The sequence below is a fragment of the Anoplopoma fimbria genome, chromosome 4 (genome assembly GCF_027596085.1).
Source record: "Anoplopoma fimbria isolate UVic2021 breed Golden Eagle Sablefish chromosome 4, Afim_UVic_2022, whole genome shotgun sequence".
NCBI classification, from domain to species: Eukaryota; Metazoa; Chordata; class Actinopteri; order Perciformes; family Anoplopomatidae; genus Anoplopoma; species Anoplopoma fimbria.
In genome coordinates, this window is record NC_072452.1 from 3,639,264 (window position 1) to 3,655,382 (window position 16,119).

At 40.1% G+C, this 16,119-nt stretch overlaps 2 protein-coding genes across 2 annotated transcripts; one reads left to right on the forward strand and one right to left on the reverse strand.

Moving 5' to 3' along the window:
* Nucleotides 1–5,805: 5,805 nt before the first annotated feature.
* rab33ba (RAB33B, member RAS oncogene family a) lies at nt 5,806–10,885 on the forward strand. The gene is given in 5 exon segments (XM_054597270.1): nt 5,806–6,227; nt 6,320–6,350; nt 8,207–8,618; nt 8,621–8,644; nt 8,647–10,885. Coding segments are annotated over 5 exon segments (723 nt in total). The 5' UTR covers nt 5,806–6,030; the 3' UTR covers nt 8,706–10,885.
* A 13-nt stretch (nt 10,886–10,898) lies between these two features.
* zgc:113425 (uncharacterized protein LOC541425 homolog) lies at nt 10,899–15,503 on the reverse strand. The gene is made up of 5 exons (XM_054598163.1): nt 15,495–15,503; nt 14,468–14,599; nt 12,563–12,709; nt 11,835–11,892; nt 10,899–11,664 (listed from the first exon to the last, which is right to left on the reverse strand). Exons 1-5 carry the CDS (start codon nt 15,501–15,503, stop codon nt 11,555–11,557), a joined length of 456 nt encoding a protein of 151 aa, XP_054454138.1. The 3' UTR covers nt 10,899–11,554.
* Between the last annotated feature and the right edge of the window lie 616 nt (nt 15,504–16,119).

Genomic DNA, 16,119 nt, shown 5'->3' on the forward strand with positions numbered 1-16,119 from the left:
ATAAAGTGTTAAAGGTGTTTGATACAGAAGCTGGATTTATGACAGCTCATTCAGCGTGTGTGTGGTCCTGGCCAGAGTCGGGCAGCTCAGTGCTCAGTGAGCTCAGTGTGAAGGTCATGATGTAACACACCATGTCACGTGTGTTACATCAGTCTTTTTGGCGTGTTTTAAACTGAGCAGCACAGTTATATATTATACAGTTTGTACAAATTACTAATAGGAAAGAAAAACAAGAAAAAACACATCTTAGAAAATGTATAATGCATATTGCACACAGTACCAGTCAAAAGTTTGGACACACCTTCTCATTCAATGGTTTTTATTTTTATTTTTCTACATTGTAGATTAATATTGAAGACATCCAAACTATGAAGGAACACATTTGTTTGGAATTATGTGGTAAACAAACAAATAATCAACAAACCAGAATATGTTTTAGATTTTAGATTCTTCAAACTTCTTAGATGGTGGAGCTGAGAATTCAAACAGGTGATTAGTCTGTACTATTCAGTTAAGACACATTCAATTCAGTTTATTTTGTATAGCCCAAAATCAAAATTACATATGCCTTATCAGACACAAAATCACAAATTACAAATTTGCAGAATCTCAAAGAGGGCTTTACAATCTGTACACATGCGACATCCTCTGTCCTTCCCTCACATCGGCACAGGAAAAACTCCCCTAAAAAAAACAAAGAAACCTCTGGGAGAGCGACAGAGGAGGGATCCTTCTCCCAGGATGGACAGAATGCAATAGATGTCATGTGTACAGAATTAACAACATAACAGAGTTACAACACATTCAATGTATATGTCATAAATGATTCATATAATCACAGTAGTAAGCAGAGTAATGAAGGAGAAAAATAAGACTACTTATAGTAACAGCAGCAATGACTATAGTAGAATTATAATAATGATGTAGGTGATAGTAATAGTAATGTGACTAATGAAAATAATGGTAGTAGCAGTGGGTGTCAGCCGGGTCACGGCAGGAGGCACGACCACGGTCCAGGTACAGACACGATTTACGGAAAGGGGAGTAAGCACTCTCAAGCGCGACAACAAACACTTATTTCTTAAGCGATTAATGTGTAGCAGTTATTTTCTCTTCGGTTTGGTCTGAAAATGTCGACAAAATCCCATCACAATTTCCTAAACCCAAAGTGAAATCTTCATATTTCTTGTATTATCTGACTTGTGGTCCAGTGCCCTAAGATGTTCCATTTACTATCACATAAGAGGAAGAAAAACAGCAGATCATCATAATGGAAAAGCTGGTTATAGAGACCCTAATATATTGTGTTGACAATATTATATTGGCACTAAGAATCAACATCATACAGTCAATACATTCAAATTTTCAGATATAACAGCAGTAATCAGTAAGTAACAGGCAGACTTAGTAACACTGATGTCTGCTAGTATTTAGTTAACCGCTACACTACATGTCATCACTCACGCATTCACACACATTCATTTACTGCAAGGTGCCAACTATACTAATCCATATTCATGCACACCAGCTGGGAGTAACTTGGGATTCAGTGTCTTACCCATCACATGGAGATAGCATACTGGAGGAACCGCTGATCAAACCCCTGAGGGTCAGTTGTAGGTCGACGCGCTCCACCTCTGAGCCGAAGACAGCCATTCTTTTTTCTTCTTTTTCAAATCAAAAAGTATGTATTTATAAGGCAAAAACAGGGTATATTCAATTGTATTTAGACAGAGGTACATTGCCAGCATTAGTCCATATTGTTATTAAACATCCCACACTACACCAGGAACATACACGCTGTCAAAAATTATACACACACTTGTAGTTTCAAACAAAAAGCAATAAAGGTCAACTTAGGGGTTTGGTTTCTCTTTAAGCTCCAGTCTGTGTTTTTTAGAAGGATATTAGAATAATTATTAACTTAATACATGCGTTATTTGCACATTGTGTTTACACTTTATGCAATGGAAGAACATCATCCTCCCTTATTTGTTTAAACCTAAATGATCTAACTGGTGCAACTTCAGGCTTTTAAAGGAATAGTTAGAGAGTTGTAGCAATCTTCTCATCTATCTCTCAGCAAGAAAGTCAATATGCTTGTTTCCCAAAATGTTAAACTGTTCCTTGAAATAAATCCTGTCATATTTTAGAAATTGAGACCCACATGGGATATATAGCCCTGCGATAGTCTGGCGACCTGTCCAGGGTGAACTCTGCCTTCGCCCAATGACAGCTCCCCCGCGACCCCTTAACAGGATAAGCGGTTACGGAACATGAATGAATGAATGAATGAGATATGTAATGAGCTTAATGTTGGCCACTGGATGGCAGCAGGGAGTGGTTATAGAAGCCAGTATTATAGGAACAGTTTGCAGCATTTAAGGGGATCTATTGGCAGAACACTAATAAGTATGTTTCTTTAGTTTATAGTCACCTGAAATTAAGAATCGTTGTGTTTATGTTGCCTTACGTTGAGCTGTTATACCTACATACGGAGCAGGTCTTCTTCACAGAGTTAGAAAACCATGTTTCTTCAGTAGCTCAGAACGGCAAACTAAACACTGGCTCTAGATAGGTCTTAAAGGGGAAAGAAAAGGAATAAAAACTTAAAAAAACGGAAAGAAAATCTGAGAAAACGTTTTCATTTGCATTTGCTGAAGAGTATACATCAAAGACAGTTCAGTGGAACGGATTGCTTGGCTGTAAGTGGCAGTGGTCAATTTAAGGAGAACTAAGACTAACTAATAATGAATAAATAGTCTTATTACTGAACATATTTCATAACTTCTGTAGCACAAGTTGGAGAGGAAACTGAATGCAGAGGAAGCAGAATCAGCCCCGGGGGGTTACACAGTAAACGCAGTGACTCAAAAGGCCGTTGCCATCTTGGCGATGATGGGACAGCCTTCAAAAGGCATGAAACATATTTAGCTCTGTTCTCCTCTCACAGATTCAGGAAAAATATCTACTTTCCTGAAATCACCTGTGGAATAACTTGAGTGGGGTTATTGCATACTCTGAGGACTTATACAGTATTATTCCGAGCTACAGAGAATAATTGTAAGACACCTATTGTTAGTTTTTGTTTTTTTGATTCTACGTATTTTATGACTTGATCTGTGAAGTCATGTTTGACCTTTTCCCAGATAAGAGAGACGGGGAATAGAGAGAGGTTAGGCATTGGTTCAGAGAAATACTTCAGTTAATCCTTCCATGTTTTCACTTCCTGGTGTTAACTTCATATCTTGCCTTGAGATCTTCCTCTAAGGGCTGTGGACTGTCAAATGTGTCACCTTTATTGCTTAAGGTGTAGAGGTAAGGACTTATCTACTTTGTTTATTGTCACTGGCAGTGAGGAAGGAATAGTACAGAACTGCAATCCCGTTTTAAAACTTTCTTGTTAGTCCTAAACCCTTGAATCATTATTAAACGGTCGACTCAACTCAATCCAAACTAGGTATTCTGTATTAACCCTCTACCAATCCGTCTCCAAAACGAAGCATAGAACCATCATTGCTACAAATTTTTTATTATCACATACCCTGGAGTCTTTGTGCTTTCTCGCTTCGCAGGCTTCTATAAATCGTGGCTGTACCTGGACCGTGGACGTGCATCCTGCTACGGCCCTGCTGACACCCACTGCTACCACCATTATTATTATTACTAGTCACATTACTATTACTATTACCTGTACCATTAAGCATTTTAGCTTTACTTCCACCCTGAAGCCCTTTTGCTTTCTCGTTCTGCAGGTTTCCATGAATCGTTGTGGTACCTGGACCGTAGTCGTGCCTCCTGCTGTGAGCCGACTGACACCCACTGCTACTTCCATTATTATTATTAATCACATTACTATCCCTATTTTCATAATTATAATTCTACTAATTCTGTATTAACCCTCTACCAATCCGTCTCCAAAACGAAGCATAGAACCATCATTGCTACAAATTTTTTATTATATTGTGTCAGCTGTTAACAATAGTAAACACTGTGCTGCTCTTTTTGTTGATTTATCAAAAGTCTTTGATATAGTTGATCATTCCCTCTTCCTGCGGAGATCATCAAGCATTGGATTTGATTCTGATGCCAGTAGATGATTTAACAACAATTACCTCTTTGACAGACAACAGTGTGTTAAAGTGCTAAGTGGTAATAAATCAGTTTCTACCAATATCAAAAGGTGTCCTACAAGGCTCAAACTTAGGATCAGTCTTGTTCACTATTTATATAAATTATATAATCTTGTTTTTGCAATCTTGTAATTGCCACCTCTATGCAGGTGACACTATTTTGGACTGACTCAATAAAAATAGGTTACTGAAAACTTTCATTTTCTTACAATGCCGCAAGCTGCCTTAATTGATCTCAAACTTGTATTAAACAGTACTCTCCGAATCAGTACAGTCATTTAAAGAGTCCCACATTATAAATATTTAGCAATCTGGATTGTTGACAAATTCACACTTAGAACACATATAGATCCACTGAGGATCAAATAAGGAACATGTTTTACAGAAACATGTTTTATTTCTCTATGTTTCATAGACAGATGGTTGAGGAAGCAACCTCTCTTTGTGTTAAATTGTGGTGATATGATTTACAGACATGCTGCAATTTCCCACCCCTGAACGCTGTCTACCATACAAAACTCAGATACAAATTTAGATTTGCTGCAGAGTGGTTCCTGATTCAATCCTTTCAATTCTTGCTGGTTGATAATAAAATAAGTGAAAGTTTTGCAACTGAAGAAGTTGCTTGCAATTCCTGATCAAGCCTCTGTATTACTACATTACACTCTTGACTTTTTTAAAGAATAGTTTGGCCTTGCACTGTTACTTACTATCACACGTACTTTCTTTAGGTTTATTCCTGTTAAAGAACCTGTATTGTTTACATTTTATTATTTATGGCAAGCAGATACAAGTGAAATTGTACATTTTGAATGACTAAACACTAATATAATGCTTTCATGCTGTACAGAGTGGTTATTTGACAGTAGTAGGCTACCAATGGTTCATTGGGGGGAAAGAATACACAAGCTCCACTTAAAAGCCTCTATGTGTTATGGTTTGGGTTAGTGTTCGGGACCAACAAAGGCAGAGAGACTCATGGGGTTTCTCTGAAATATTTAATTAGAACAAGTCTAACAAAGACGAGTGACAAAGGGATAAAAGACGTCTGAAGAGCAGTGAGGAACCAGGGGACAAAAAAACTCAGGTAGGGAACGAGGCACACGCTGGAAAAAAGAAATGAGAACAAAAAGGTCGCTTACAAAGAACAGAAACTTGCAGCGATGTGAGAATTACAAAAAGCCAAGGAACGACAGCAAAGAAACGGTCACAGGAGTGGAGTCATGACCGGCCTTATGTGGAGAAGGTGATTTGAAGAATGTAAAATATGAAACATATTCTGGTTTGTTGAGCATTTGTTTGTTTACCACATAATTCCATATGTGTCCCTTCATAGTTTGGATGTCTTCAATATTAATCTACAATGTGAAAAGAAAAAAAAAAAAAAGAAAGAAAGAAAAACCATTGAATGAGAAGGTGTTTTGAACTTTTGACTGGTACTGTATATATATATATATATATATATATATATATATATATATATATATATATATATATATATATATATATATATATATATATATATACTGTATATGCATTAGTGAATACTTCAATCCTGATCCACAGTTCATACCAGTTGGTGGCGGTAATGCACCAAAATGAAGAAGAAGAAGAAGAAGAAGAAGAAGAAGAAGAAGAAGAAGAAGAAGAAGAAGAAGAAGAAGAACGAGACTACACATTTTAATCTCGCGAGAGCTGCAGAACCCTCTTTCCTGGAGAACCTCTACGTGTCTTGACAGTGACACCTTTGTTGACTGTAATGTAAACGTGCTGTGAGTATATTGACAATAACGGGATTATTATTCTTATCCACCTTTAAATGCAGACGGTTGTCTCACTGGGCTGATGTTTCACTGACCCTCCCGACCCACACATCCATCCAGCCCGCCGGTCCGACATGTCGTCGGTGGGGTCGTCGGTGGGTTTCTCCGGCTCTCTGACGAGCTCCACCCTTCCTCCGCCGAGGACCCGCATATTCAAAATCATCGTGATCGGGGACTCCGGCGTGGGGAAGACCTGCCTCACATACCGCTTCTGTGCGGGGAAGTTCCCGGAGAAGACCGAGGCCACGATCGGGGTGGACTTCAGGGAGAGGCTGGTGGAGTTTGGAGTGTGCAGGGCAGACAACATGTACACAGGAGACACACACACACTCATCTGAATACGTGGTTAGGTGTGAGCTCCAGGCTGGTGGAGTTTGACTCCGAGAAGATCAAGGTGTGCAGGGCAGACAACATGTACACAGGAGACACACACACACTCATCTGAATACGTGGTTAGGTGTGAGCTCCAGGCTGGTGGAGTTTGACTCCGAGAAGATCAAGGTGTGCAGGGCAGACAACATGTACACAGGAGACACACACACACTCACACACACTCATCTGAATACGTGGTTAGGTGTGAGCTCCAGGCTGGTGGAGTTTGACTCCGAGAAGATCAAGGTGTGCAGGGCAGACAACATGTACACAGGAGACACACACACACTCATCTGAATACGTGGTTAGGTGTGAGCTCCAGGCTGGTGGAGTTTGACTCCGAGAAGATCAAGGTGTGCAGGGCAGACAACATGTACACAGGAGACACACACACACACTCATCTGAATACGTGGTTAGGTGTGAGCTCCAGGCTGGTGGAGTTTGACTCCGAGAAGATCAAGGTGTGCAGGGCAGACAACATGTACACAGGAGACACACACACACACTCATCTGAATACGTGGTTAGGTGTGAGCTCCAGGCTGGTGGAGTTTGACTCCGAGAAGATCAAGGTGTGCAGGGCAGACAACATGTACACAGGAGACACACACACACACTCATCTGAATACGTGGTTAGGTGTGAGCTCCAGGCTGGTGGAGTTTGACTCCGAGAAGATCAAGGTGTGCAGGGCAGACAACATGTACACAGGAGACACACACACACTCATCTGAATACGTGGTTAGGTGTGAGCTCCAGGCTGGTGGAAGGGTGTGTCCATCAGCTGTCTTATTATGGGCCACTGAGCAGGGCAGATACCAGCTTGCTCCTCCTGTGCTCATTTGAAGGGGCACTTCAGAGTGGGGAGTCTTGCAATAGGCACATAAAATACTAAAAATAAAAAAGAATAGATCCAAACTCAAAACAGCAAGTTTGAGATGTTGTGTCTTTAGTCCTGAGCTCAGGCTCCACACATGTAGGATCCCTTATCAATAGTCGTGATACAGGATAGGACCATGCAGCACATGTAGGTGTAGCCCCTACACACACACACACACACACACACACACACACACACACACACACACACACACACACACACACACACACACACACAATGTTCAAACAGATAGTCAAAATCTTTAAATTAGAAAACAATATAAACAATACAATAGAAAAAAACTGTATGAAAGGTTCATTAAAGGATAAATTGGAAAGAAAGGAAGGAACATTAAGATATATATATATATATAAGCTGTTATGTGTGTATATAGCTCTTAGTTAAATTGTAATTTAATGTTCTCATTTTTCCTGAGTTTTTCTTATTGTCAACAAATCCCATGAAAAATACCTAAATCTACAATGTGGCTCATGTGTTTCTCTATGGCACAGAGCAATACAAGGTCTATCAGGCTTTGATGTAAGACTTGACTCTTTGTTGGTTTAATGGGCAGGGATGCAAGGATACTGATATGGGGTTGATACTGACTCAAAATACAAGGGGGTTCAATTTATTGTTATATACATTTTAAACTGGAATTTTAACTCCTGTCGAATTTTTTACTAATTTGTTGCTGCATTTTTGCCAAATTGCTGGTGTACAATTTATTATTTTAATGATAAATAACATTCAGTAAATGTATATTTATGTATTTATTTATTTAATTAGTTACAGTTTTGTTTTACAAAGTGTGGAAAGGAATGTTTAAATCAAGCCTGATGTTGACTTATGACACATGAAAGAATGATCCCAGTCACTTTCACTGAGTGAGGCCTGGCTTAAACACTGGGATCAAATCGATTCTCTGTATGGAATGACACCATAAACTCAGTTTAAAATTTGATCCATAACTGCTGATCCGAACTGTCCCCCCCCCGCAGATCCAGCTGTGGGACACTGCAGGCCAGGAACGCTTCAGGAAGTCCATGGTGCAGCACTATTACCGTAACGTGCATGCTGTTGTCTTTGTCTACGATGTCACCAACGCTGCCAGCTTCCGCAGCCTCCCAGCCTGGATCGAGGAGTGCAAGCAGCACGCGCTGGGCAGCGAGGTACCCAGGATCCTAGTTGGAAACAAGTGCGACCTTCAAGACTCCGTTCAAGTTGGCACAGACGTGGCGCAACAGTTTGCAGACGCCCATTCTATGCCCCTGTTTGAGACGTCTGCAAAGAACCCAAACGGCCAGGGAGACGGAAACTGTGGCGGGGGAAACAATGACCACGTCGAGGCTATTTTCATGACGGTGGCACACAAGCTGAAGTCTCAGAAGCCTCTGGTTTTGAGCCAGCCACCCGGGGATCAGCAGGTACCATCAACCTGAGCGGGGGAGGGGTGACGGGGGAGAAGGGGCCAGGAGCTGGAGCTGCAGCAGCTGCTGAGGGAGAAAAATGGAGGGAAAGAGGGAGACAACTTCAATCTGAGGCTGCACAAGCCAGAGGGGGTTGAAAGCGGAAGGAGCTAAGGGAAAGTGTGGAGGTCTTGAAAGAAGGAACGGATCCAGCCCAATGGCTTCACAATCAGCACGGACATTTATGAATTAAACATTTAGAAGAGGATACTTTTTTTTCTCCAATGCCTATGCTTTACTTTTTAAAGGACTTTGGTTTGAGGGAGTATTTACAGTATGGTTGTTGTTGTTGTGACTGCCAAAATCTATCGCGGGTCCATGGACGATCTGAACTGAAACGAACTTCAACAAGGGGCCAAGAATCCGATTCTAATTCAGTTTCCCTACTTTCTAATGCACCACTTTAAGTTTCAATTCACCTATGTTTATGGACTCTGTGGCCACAGAAAACATGGAGGGAGATGAACTAGAAATGTTTTCACTATGATATGATGGGAGAGCGAAATTTCACTTCTTTATGCAGACTTGGGGTGGACATAATATCACAACACGTTATAATATAATACAATCTATTTGGTTTTAATTCTTCCATTGAGGGTGCCCGCTGTCAAGTTATGTTCAGTGTTTCTAATCAAAACACATTACATAACACAAACAAGTTGAATGCATTTCCTTCTTTAACGTATTGAATGTTAACACAAACAGCTGTCAATCAGTGGATTAATGCTCATAAAAGCATATTGGCTGCTATCAGTGGTCAAAAACTCCAGTTTCTCCAAGCCTTGATTGTGCTTAACATAAAATCATGCTTATTAGTAAGCTCACTGAAATTAGCAGTTGATTGGGGGGAAAAAAATAAAATTAAAACTACCGAAGAACACAGGGAAATACCCTAATCACACCCAGAGTTTCACACTTATTCGTACTGCTCGTCAGACGCTGGTCAAGGTTCTGTTCACAGCTTGCTTCAGCTGCTCCCAAGTGGTCAAGAAAAAAAGATAGTTTAAGACACCTATTTGTGATGGACGGCACCTTTTGTTAAGGTCTAGTTTGTTTTTATTATTATGCAGTGGGTGGAGTGAGGCTCAGACCTGGGTGGAGTTACACCAAACAGGCTTGCTCTACAGTATGCACCTGTTGTTGTTCTTCACCACCACTTTTCAACCAGCATGGAACAGGTTCTGTTTGGAGCATTTTGACCAACAGAATTTTTTTTTCTTTAAACCTGAAGTTGTGAACCTTGATGACATCAGAGGCAGTGTTGTATTCTACAGAGTTAAGTCAAGTGTGAAATTGTCTTCTTACAATTACTAGTCATCATTGTAATTACTGTTGTTTTTTGGATAAAAAAAAAAAGATATATCTGTGATAATCGAACAAAAGCTTGCAGGTCATCAATGCGATCAGTCTTCTTCTTCTTCTTCTTCTGCTGTTTACTTCCGTTGTGCATTGACGCCCTCCGTAGATGAGGCATCCTTGATTACAACGGTTCCGTCCAATCTGGTGACAACGCCGACTAGTTTGCTAGCACCAAGGTTTCAAGAGTCCTTAATGGAGCTGATTCAAGAAGCAGAGCTAATTTTGTGGGGGAAAATGCCATCAGTGGTCGGGGAAGAGTTTAACCAGGGATTGACTGGATTTTATGATAAAGGATGCAAAGGGAACCTGTTAGGAACTTGGAAATGGAATTTAGGGAGATTACAGCTGGCAAAGATAAGTCTTTGCTCGCTCTATCTTTCTGTTCCCGTTTCTTTATCTGAAGGCAACAAAATAGCCAAATTTGTAAACAAGAATACAGATTAGCACGTGTAGGCCAGCCAGTGAATAAAACAGGACAAACACATACCGTACCTACGACATATCCTGTGTGTAAGCTTGTAATACAACCTTCAGCATGTGGCAAACACTATTGTATGATAAGATAAGATAATCCTTTATTATTTCCGCAGCAGGGAAATTTGCAGGATTACACGTAATATTGTATGATAAAAAGCTGACGCCGTTTAACCCTTCGTAGGCAACGATGCATCATAAGCTGGAGTGGTTATGGCGATAGGTTGCAGCCTTGTGTTCGTGGTTGCAGATGTGTGCTGTGGCCACAGCTGGTCCTGTGGCTCCTCTGATCATCACGCTCACATAGTTATTGATCCAAACAAACGGCCTTGTCTCAGGACTGAGTGTTCAGAGGCTATGCACACAGATGAAAGAAAGCTCACAAACTCTGAGGATGAACAGAGGAAGACCTCATGAGGGTGTTTGGTTGCTGCTTTCTTCTGAAAGGGTCAACGCCCCCTCCACCTTCACACCAGGTCCTACGATCATTTTCTTCACTACAGCCATTCAACTATTATGAAATGTATTGCTCATTGCAAATGCCCAGAAAGAAAACTCTGGATTTACAGAATGGTATCAATTCACAAAGTTACTAATGAATGAAACTACTCGGGGCAAGTAGTTGCAATGTCATGAAATAAACTACGCTGAACATTTCAAAATGTTGTGATCTCTTTTAAAAAGGTTTAATAGATTAAATACACAAAATATCTTTGATTTATATATTGTTAACAGAGCTCACTTTCACACAGCATACAATGAATAATGTATTTCAATCATTCATATACAGGTATTCAACTCTGGCAAGGTTTAAATGATTTTGTCTACAGAAATCATTGGTCAAGAAGAAATAAAGACACTGCCACAGTCAAAAGTGCTCAGTCTTCAAGAACTTCAACCACTTTGACTTTCTTTACAACATTCCACCCATCCAAAAATGAGGAAATGTGAAGGCATAGCTTTAACATAATCCGTAGCCGTCCCCTCCTCTCTGGAATGGAGAAAACAAATAAGAATGTGTTGGACAAATCTCTCTGTGGATGCGTGTCAGGTCAGTCTGCTATATGGAGGCAGTTTGGCGGGACCCTCCTCTTCCTCCTTGATGCCCTGGTCAGTGGACTGAGCAGGACAGTTGAAAAACCTGTCGTCACCTGCTGCTGGATATAGAAAAACCAAATCACTCAACAGTTAGGAGAAAAACACCACTGCCAAACACAGTAGAATCAGCAGCAACTAGGCGCATGATCAGGAGGAGATTTTTCTGGTTCAGTATCCTGCCCAAGCTGCCCCCCAGACAACATCAAAGACAACATTTAACATTAGTTACCTTGCCAAGTACAAACCATCTCGGTGTCCCCTGGGTCACACTGAGGAACAAGTGACTCCTGCAACATACACACAAAACAAAAGATTCACATCCATGGATACAATAACTCTTTCTACAAAGAGTTATTAAAGCCTCGGTCTCTGTGTTTCCAACAAGTGGAAGCAAAACATTAAAGATTCTTATCTGACATCAATATTCACAATAAAATGCATCGTTGTGATTATGGTCAAAGTACACAGTTCTCTTTTTCTTTTTTCCAGTTCCAGCTTTCTGCTAGTGGGCACAGCTGGCCTCATGCTAACGTAGCATTACTGCCAAGGCCAAAGAGCATATCATCAGCTCACCACTTTTCTTGTTACATTACTTCTATATTAGAGCTCTCATGGTTAGTTAACAGCCCTGTCCTGCTTCTCTCAGATTTTGGGAAGTTTCCCCAAGATAACATATGTAAAGGAGTGATTTCTTTGCTTTCTGCATACACTAGGGTGGCGAATTAGGAGAACTTTGAAAATAATGTTTTGCCACAAGGAGAAGCTAGGTGGCTTTGTGATGGAGATGGCTTTTTTTCTACAGTTATTCAAAAAAAACAAAAAACTTCTCGACTCTTGTGTGGTAAATCTCCCACTGTTAGTGGAAACAGCATATGTGCAGTGGAGAACAGACAGCTTGACAGGCCACAACAGTAACTCATTTTAAAGCCATTTGTGGTGGACTGTGTTCTTCTGTACCAATCCGGTTCTGGCATCATAGCAGCCACAGCAGGGAAGACTACGGCAGCCGACGTAGGCGATGAGAGAGGAGAGAGCCAGGCAGATGGTGCAGGTCAACAGTATGGTGGCGTTGGCCCCCTTCACCATCCGATGAAGCACAAACGTCTGAGCAAATGACAAAGAATGTAGAAGTCCTGTATTAAGTAGGAAAAACATTTCAGTGAAAACAGATTTTTTTGAGAAAACTCATTTTAAAAGATTTTTCCAGAGAACCATCAAAATTTCAATTTACGCCCCGAAAGCCTCAACTGTCTGTTTAACTGTTTTGGTGTGACACTGTGATGATCAAGAGCTCCCTTACATTTTCTGAGCTGTGTATTTTCACAGACTGGACTGAGCCCCTCACGTAGAGGTTCATGGATCAGTCGGCTTCTGATGGCAGCAGAATAGCCATGACCTGCAGATCAGTTTTAAATTTCTGATTTTTTTGATGGTCAAATCTAGTCTTCACACGCGGGGCGCATGATAGTTTTAACGTTGGCACACAGACAAATGTTATTGCCGTGAGCGAGTAAGACATAAAGTCCAAAGTCTTCCACGGGGGGAAAACCCTTAACAACTTTTAACAACTAATTTAATCGGACACTTATTATGATTATATTGTAATCCAATATAATGCATGCTGCTCAGAGTGATCACATAGACCCAATTGTCTGTTGACTGCACAGAGCGAAACGGCTAACGTTAACTGAGATTGCATTGACTTGCATTATGGTGCGTACAAGCTCTACTCAGTAAAACTGATTATTGGGGAAAGGTGAATTAATATGCTTTCATGTCGACTGTAGTCTTGTAAAGTGTAGTTTAAAATGTAGTTGAGAAACTTGAGTAAATACAATTGTAATGTCATGTTTTGTCATGTCATTTGGAGAACAGCAGAGCCGGTGTGAGTGTAGTGGGGAAGTGAGCTGTGAAGCGAGAGAGAGTTGATGCAAATTTGTGGGAGGGAACAAGTTGGCAACGGGGAAGAAGAGTTAGTTTAGCGGTTAGATTTCAAGTCAAAGTACAGTGGAAGTTGTAGTTTGAGCAGAAATAAATGCTGCTGCGCCTCAAGACCAACCCTGTATGGATTTCCAACCCTGAAGAGCATAACAACAGTGCCCACCCTGTGTTTTCCACTGTTGAGGAAAAAAAACCTTCAACTGATATCCTCCAAAACATTGTAGAGATTTTCAGTATAATTTAAGGTAACTTTTAGTACGTTTTGAGAGTGGGTTTGCTAGTTTTAGTTTGGTTTTTACATATTTAGTTTTACAGCAGTAGAGAAGGGTATCAAGGTAGAAATGGCCATTGTATTTAATCCTTGCGCGGTTCTAGTGTCCGTCATATTGCAATTTCCTCGAAATTCAAAAAAATAATATATATTTTTTGTCGTTCAATGTCACAAGAGTTGATGAAAATTCATGCGGTCCCCTTTATTCAGTAGTCGTATATTATAGCTAAAGAACTAAAACTGAAATGAATTCACATGCATTTTTACTAGAGGCAATACATTAAGTTTTAGTTTTTATTTAGTTTCAGTTTACTTACAACATTTCTCACTGCTTATTGTCTTTTTAATTCCAATTTTGAATGTACTATAGTAACCCATGTCACAGCAGAAAAATCACAGGTGTTACTAATAACATTAACAATGGCTCCATCCAATACCAATGATTGGACAGTATTAATATAATTAATTACAACCTTGTTTACCAAGTCCCCTGTGAGGACGGTCTACATACTTCATTGAATAAAACATTGGGTACCACCCAAAGGAAATCTGTGTGTGTGTGTGTGTGTGTGTGTGTGTGTGTGTGTGTGTGTGTGTGTGTGTGTGTGTGTGTGTGTGTGTGTGTGTGTGTGTGTGTGTGAGATGGTTACCACTTGAGGACTGTCGTGGTGGTGGAAGACCTCTTTGTCCTCCTCCCCGTAGGTGAGTGTCAGACAGGAGTAACCTGATATAAACACTGCAGCCACACAGGAGAGTCCGGCTGCTACCACCATCACACTCACCTGCAGGGTCAGGAAGACAAGTCTGATTACACCCCGTACATGTGTGTCAAGATAGAAAGAGAGCATTTGTGCATTTCTTTTTCCAACAGATTATTGATTTAATTACTTATTATACAATTTTGTTGAAAGAATGTAATGCAATTTGAATATTTTAGGTTTTGTTTTACAAATATCATGCAGAGTGAGGATTAGTGCCTTCCTCTATTCTTCCTCTATGCAAGTCCAAAATATTACTTTTGTAGTAAACTATGACAATGCAGAGCAAATATCAAAGATGATGAGAAATGAATTTGAAACTGGTGTCTAAAAGTCCAGAACAATGTTCAATCAGCTTTATAGTGGAGACCATAGAAGAACAGTAGAAGTCACTCAAAATGATATTATTATGAATAATCTTAAGAGTCACTGTTTCAATTGAATTTATCCCCTGAGGATTATTTGGGTACACTTGACAGTTTTGGTCCTGCACAAGGGGGATAGCAGAGAGGAGTGATCAGCCCTTCTTTCTCTGTCTTGTGTTGAATAGAGCTTGACCGGTTCACTGTATTCTTTGGCCTGAACTAGTGTTTTACATGGAAGTGTGCTTACTTTGCTCAGGGTTGCCAGCTGTATAATCTTTCCTTGTCTTTAATTCTATAAATAGCTCACTCTAAGGTCACAAAAACACTACGATTCTTATTTCAGGAGATTAAAAGATCAAGGAAACACACGTGTTACATTTTTGCCCCATGATTTCTACACACTACTCCTAAACAAAATCCTCAGAGTTCCGTATCAGGATATTAAGACAAATTTCTATCGTAATTGTTGCATTTCTTAATTTTGAAACCGGTGTCAGTATCGACCTCATCCAGTGTTGGTATGGCTTTAGTGTCAAATTCTCTGTTAAACTGACGCTCCTCATGGTTGGGGTTTGGCTTAATTTTGGGTCACGATGGTCACAGAAACGTGTCCGTGCACACCACTGCTGAGGAACGCCAGAATGTTTTCCAAATATAGTGTTTTGTGAATATGGTGTGCTTTAATATTTATGAATTCAGTGCTCGGTCTCACATATGTACGAATAGTGTTCCTTCTTCTTTTGTGAAAAATACCAAAACAAAACTTAAATTCCAAAAAAGTGTTGGAGAACACCACTTGCCTGGAGGAAAAAAAAAAAAAAAAAAAAAGAAGTCTCCATACAGGAACCATCTCACTCATTTTTCAATACTGATAGCAACATGAAACACTATACTATCTTTATTTGATAAATATTAGTAGCAGAAATACACAAAAACTAATTAAATTTAAGTTTCTTTAAATGTACCCTTTTATTTTGTAGCATATGAACACAGATAATTAGGTTTGAAAAGTGGAACAAGTTCAGTCTAGGCCTTTGCTGCAGTTGTAGAGCTTCCATTATGCCCATCTTTAGGCGCAGGCTGAAAACTCACCTCTTCAAGAAGTACTACCCTGAGCCTTCCTCGTAGCACTTATTGCATTCATATTAGTTGTTGCACTTATTGTATTCATATTTGTTT

Coding starts and splice junctions, on each gene's coding strand:
- zgc:113425 (XM_054598163.1), bottom strand. Junction 12,710..14,467: donor ACCACGACAGTCCTCAAGTG/GTAACCATCTCA, acceptor TCATTTGCTCAG/ACGTTTGTGCTTCATCGGAT. Junction 11,893..12,562: donor ATGATGCCAGAACCGGATTG/GTACAGAAGAAC, acceptor TGTATGTTGCAG/GAGTCACTTGTTCCTCAGTG.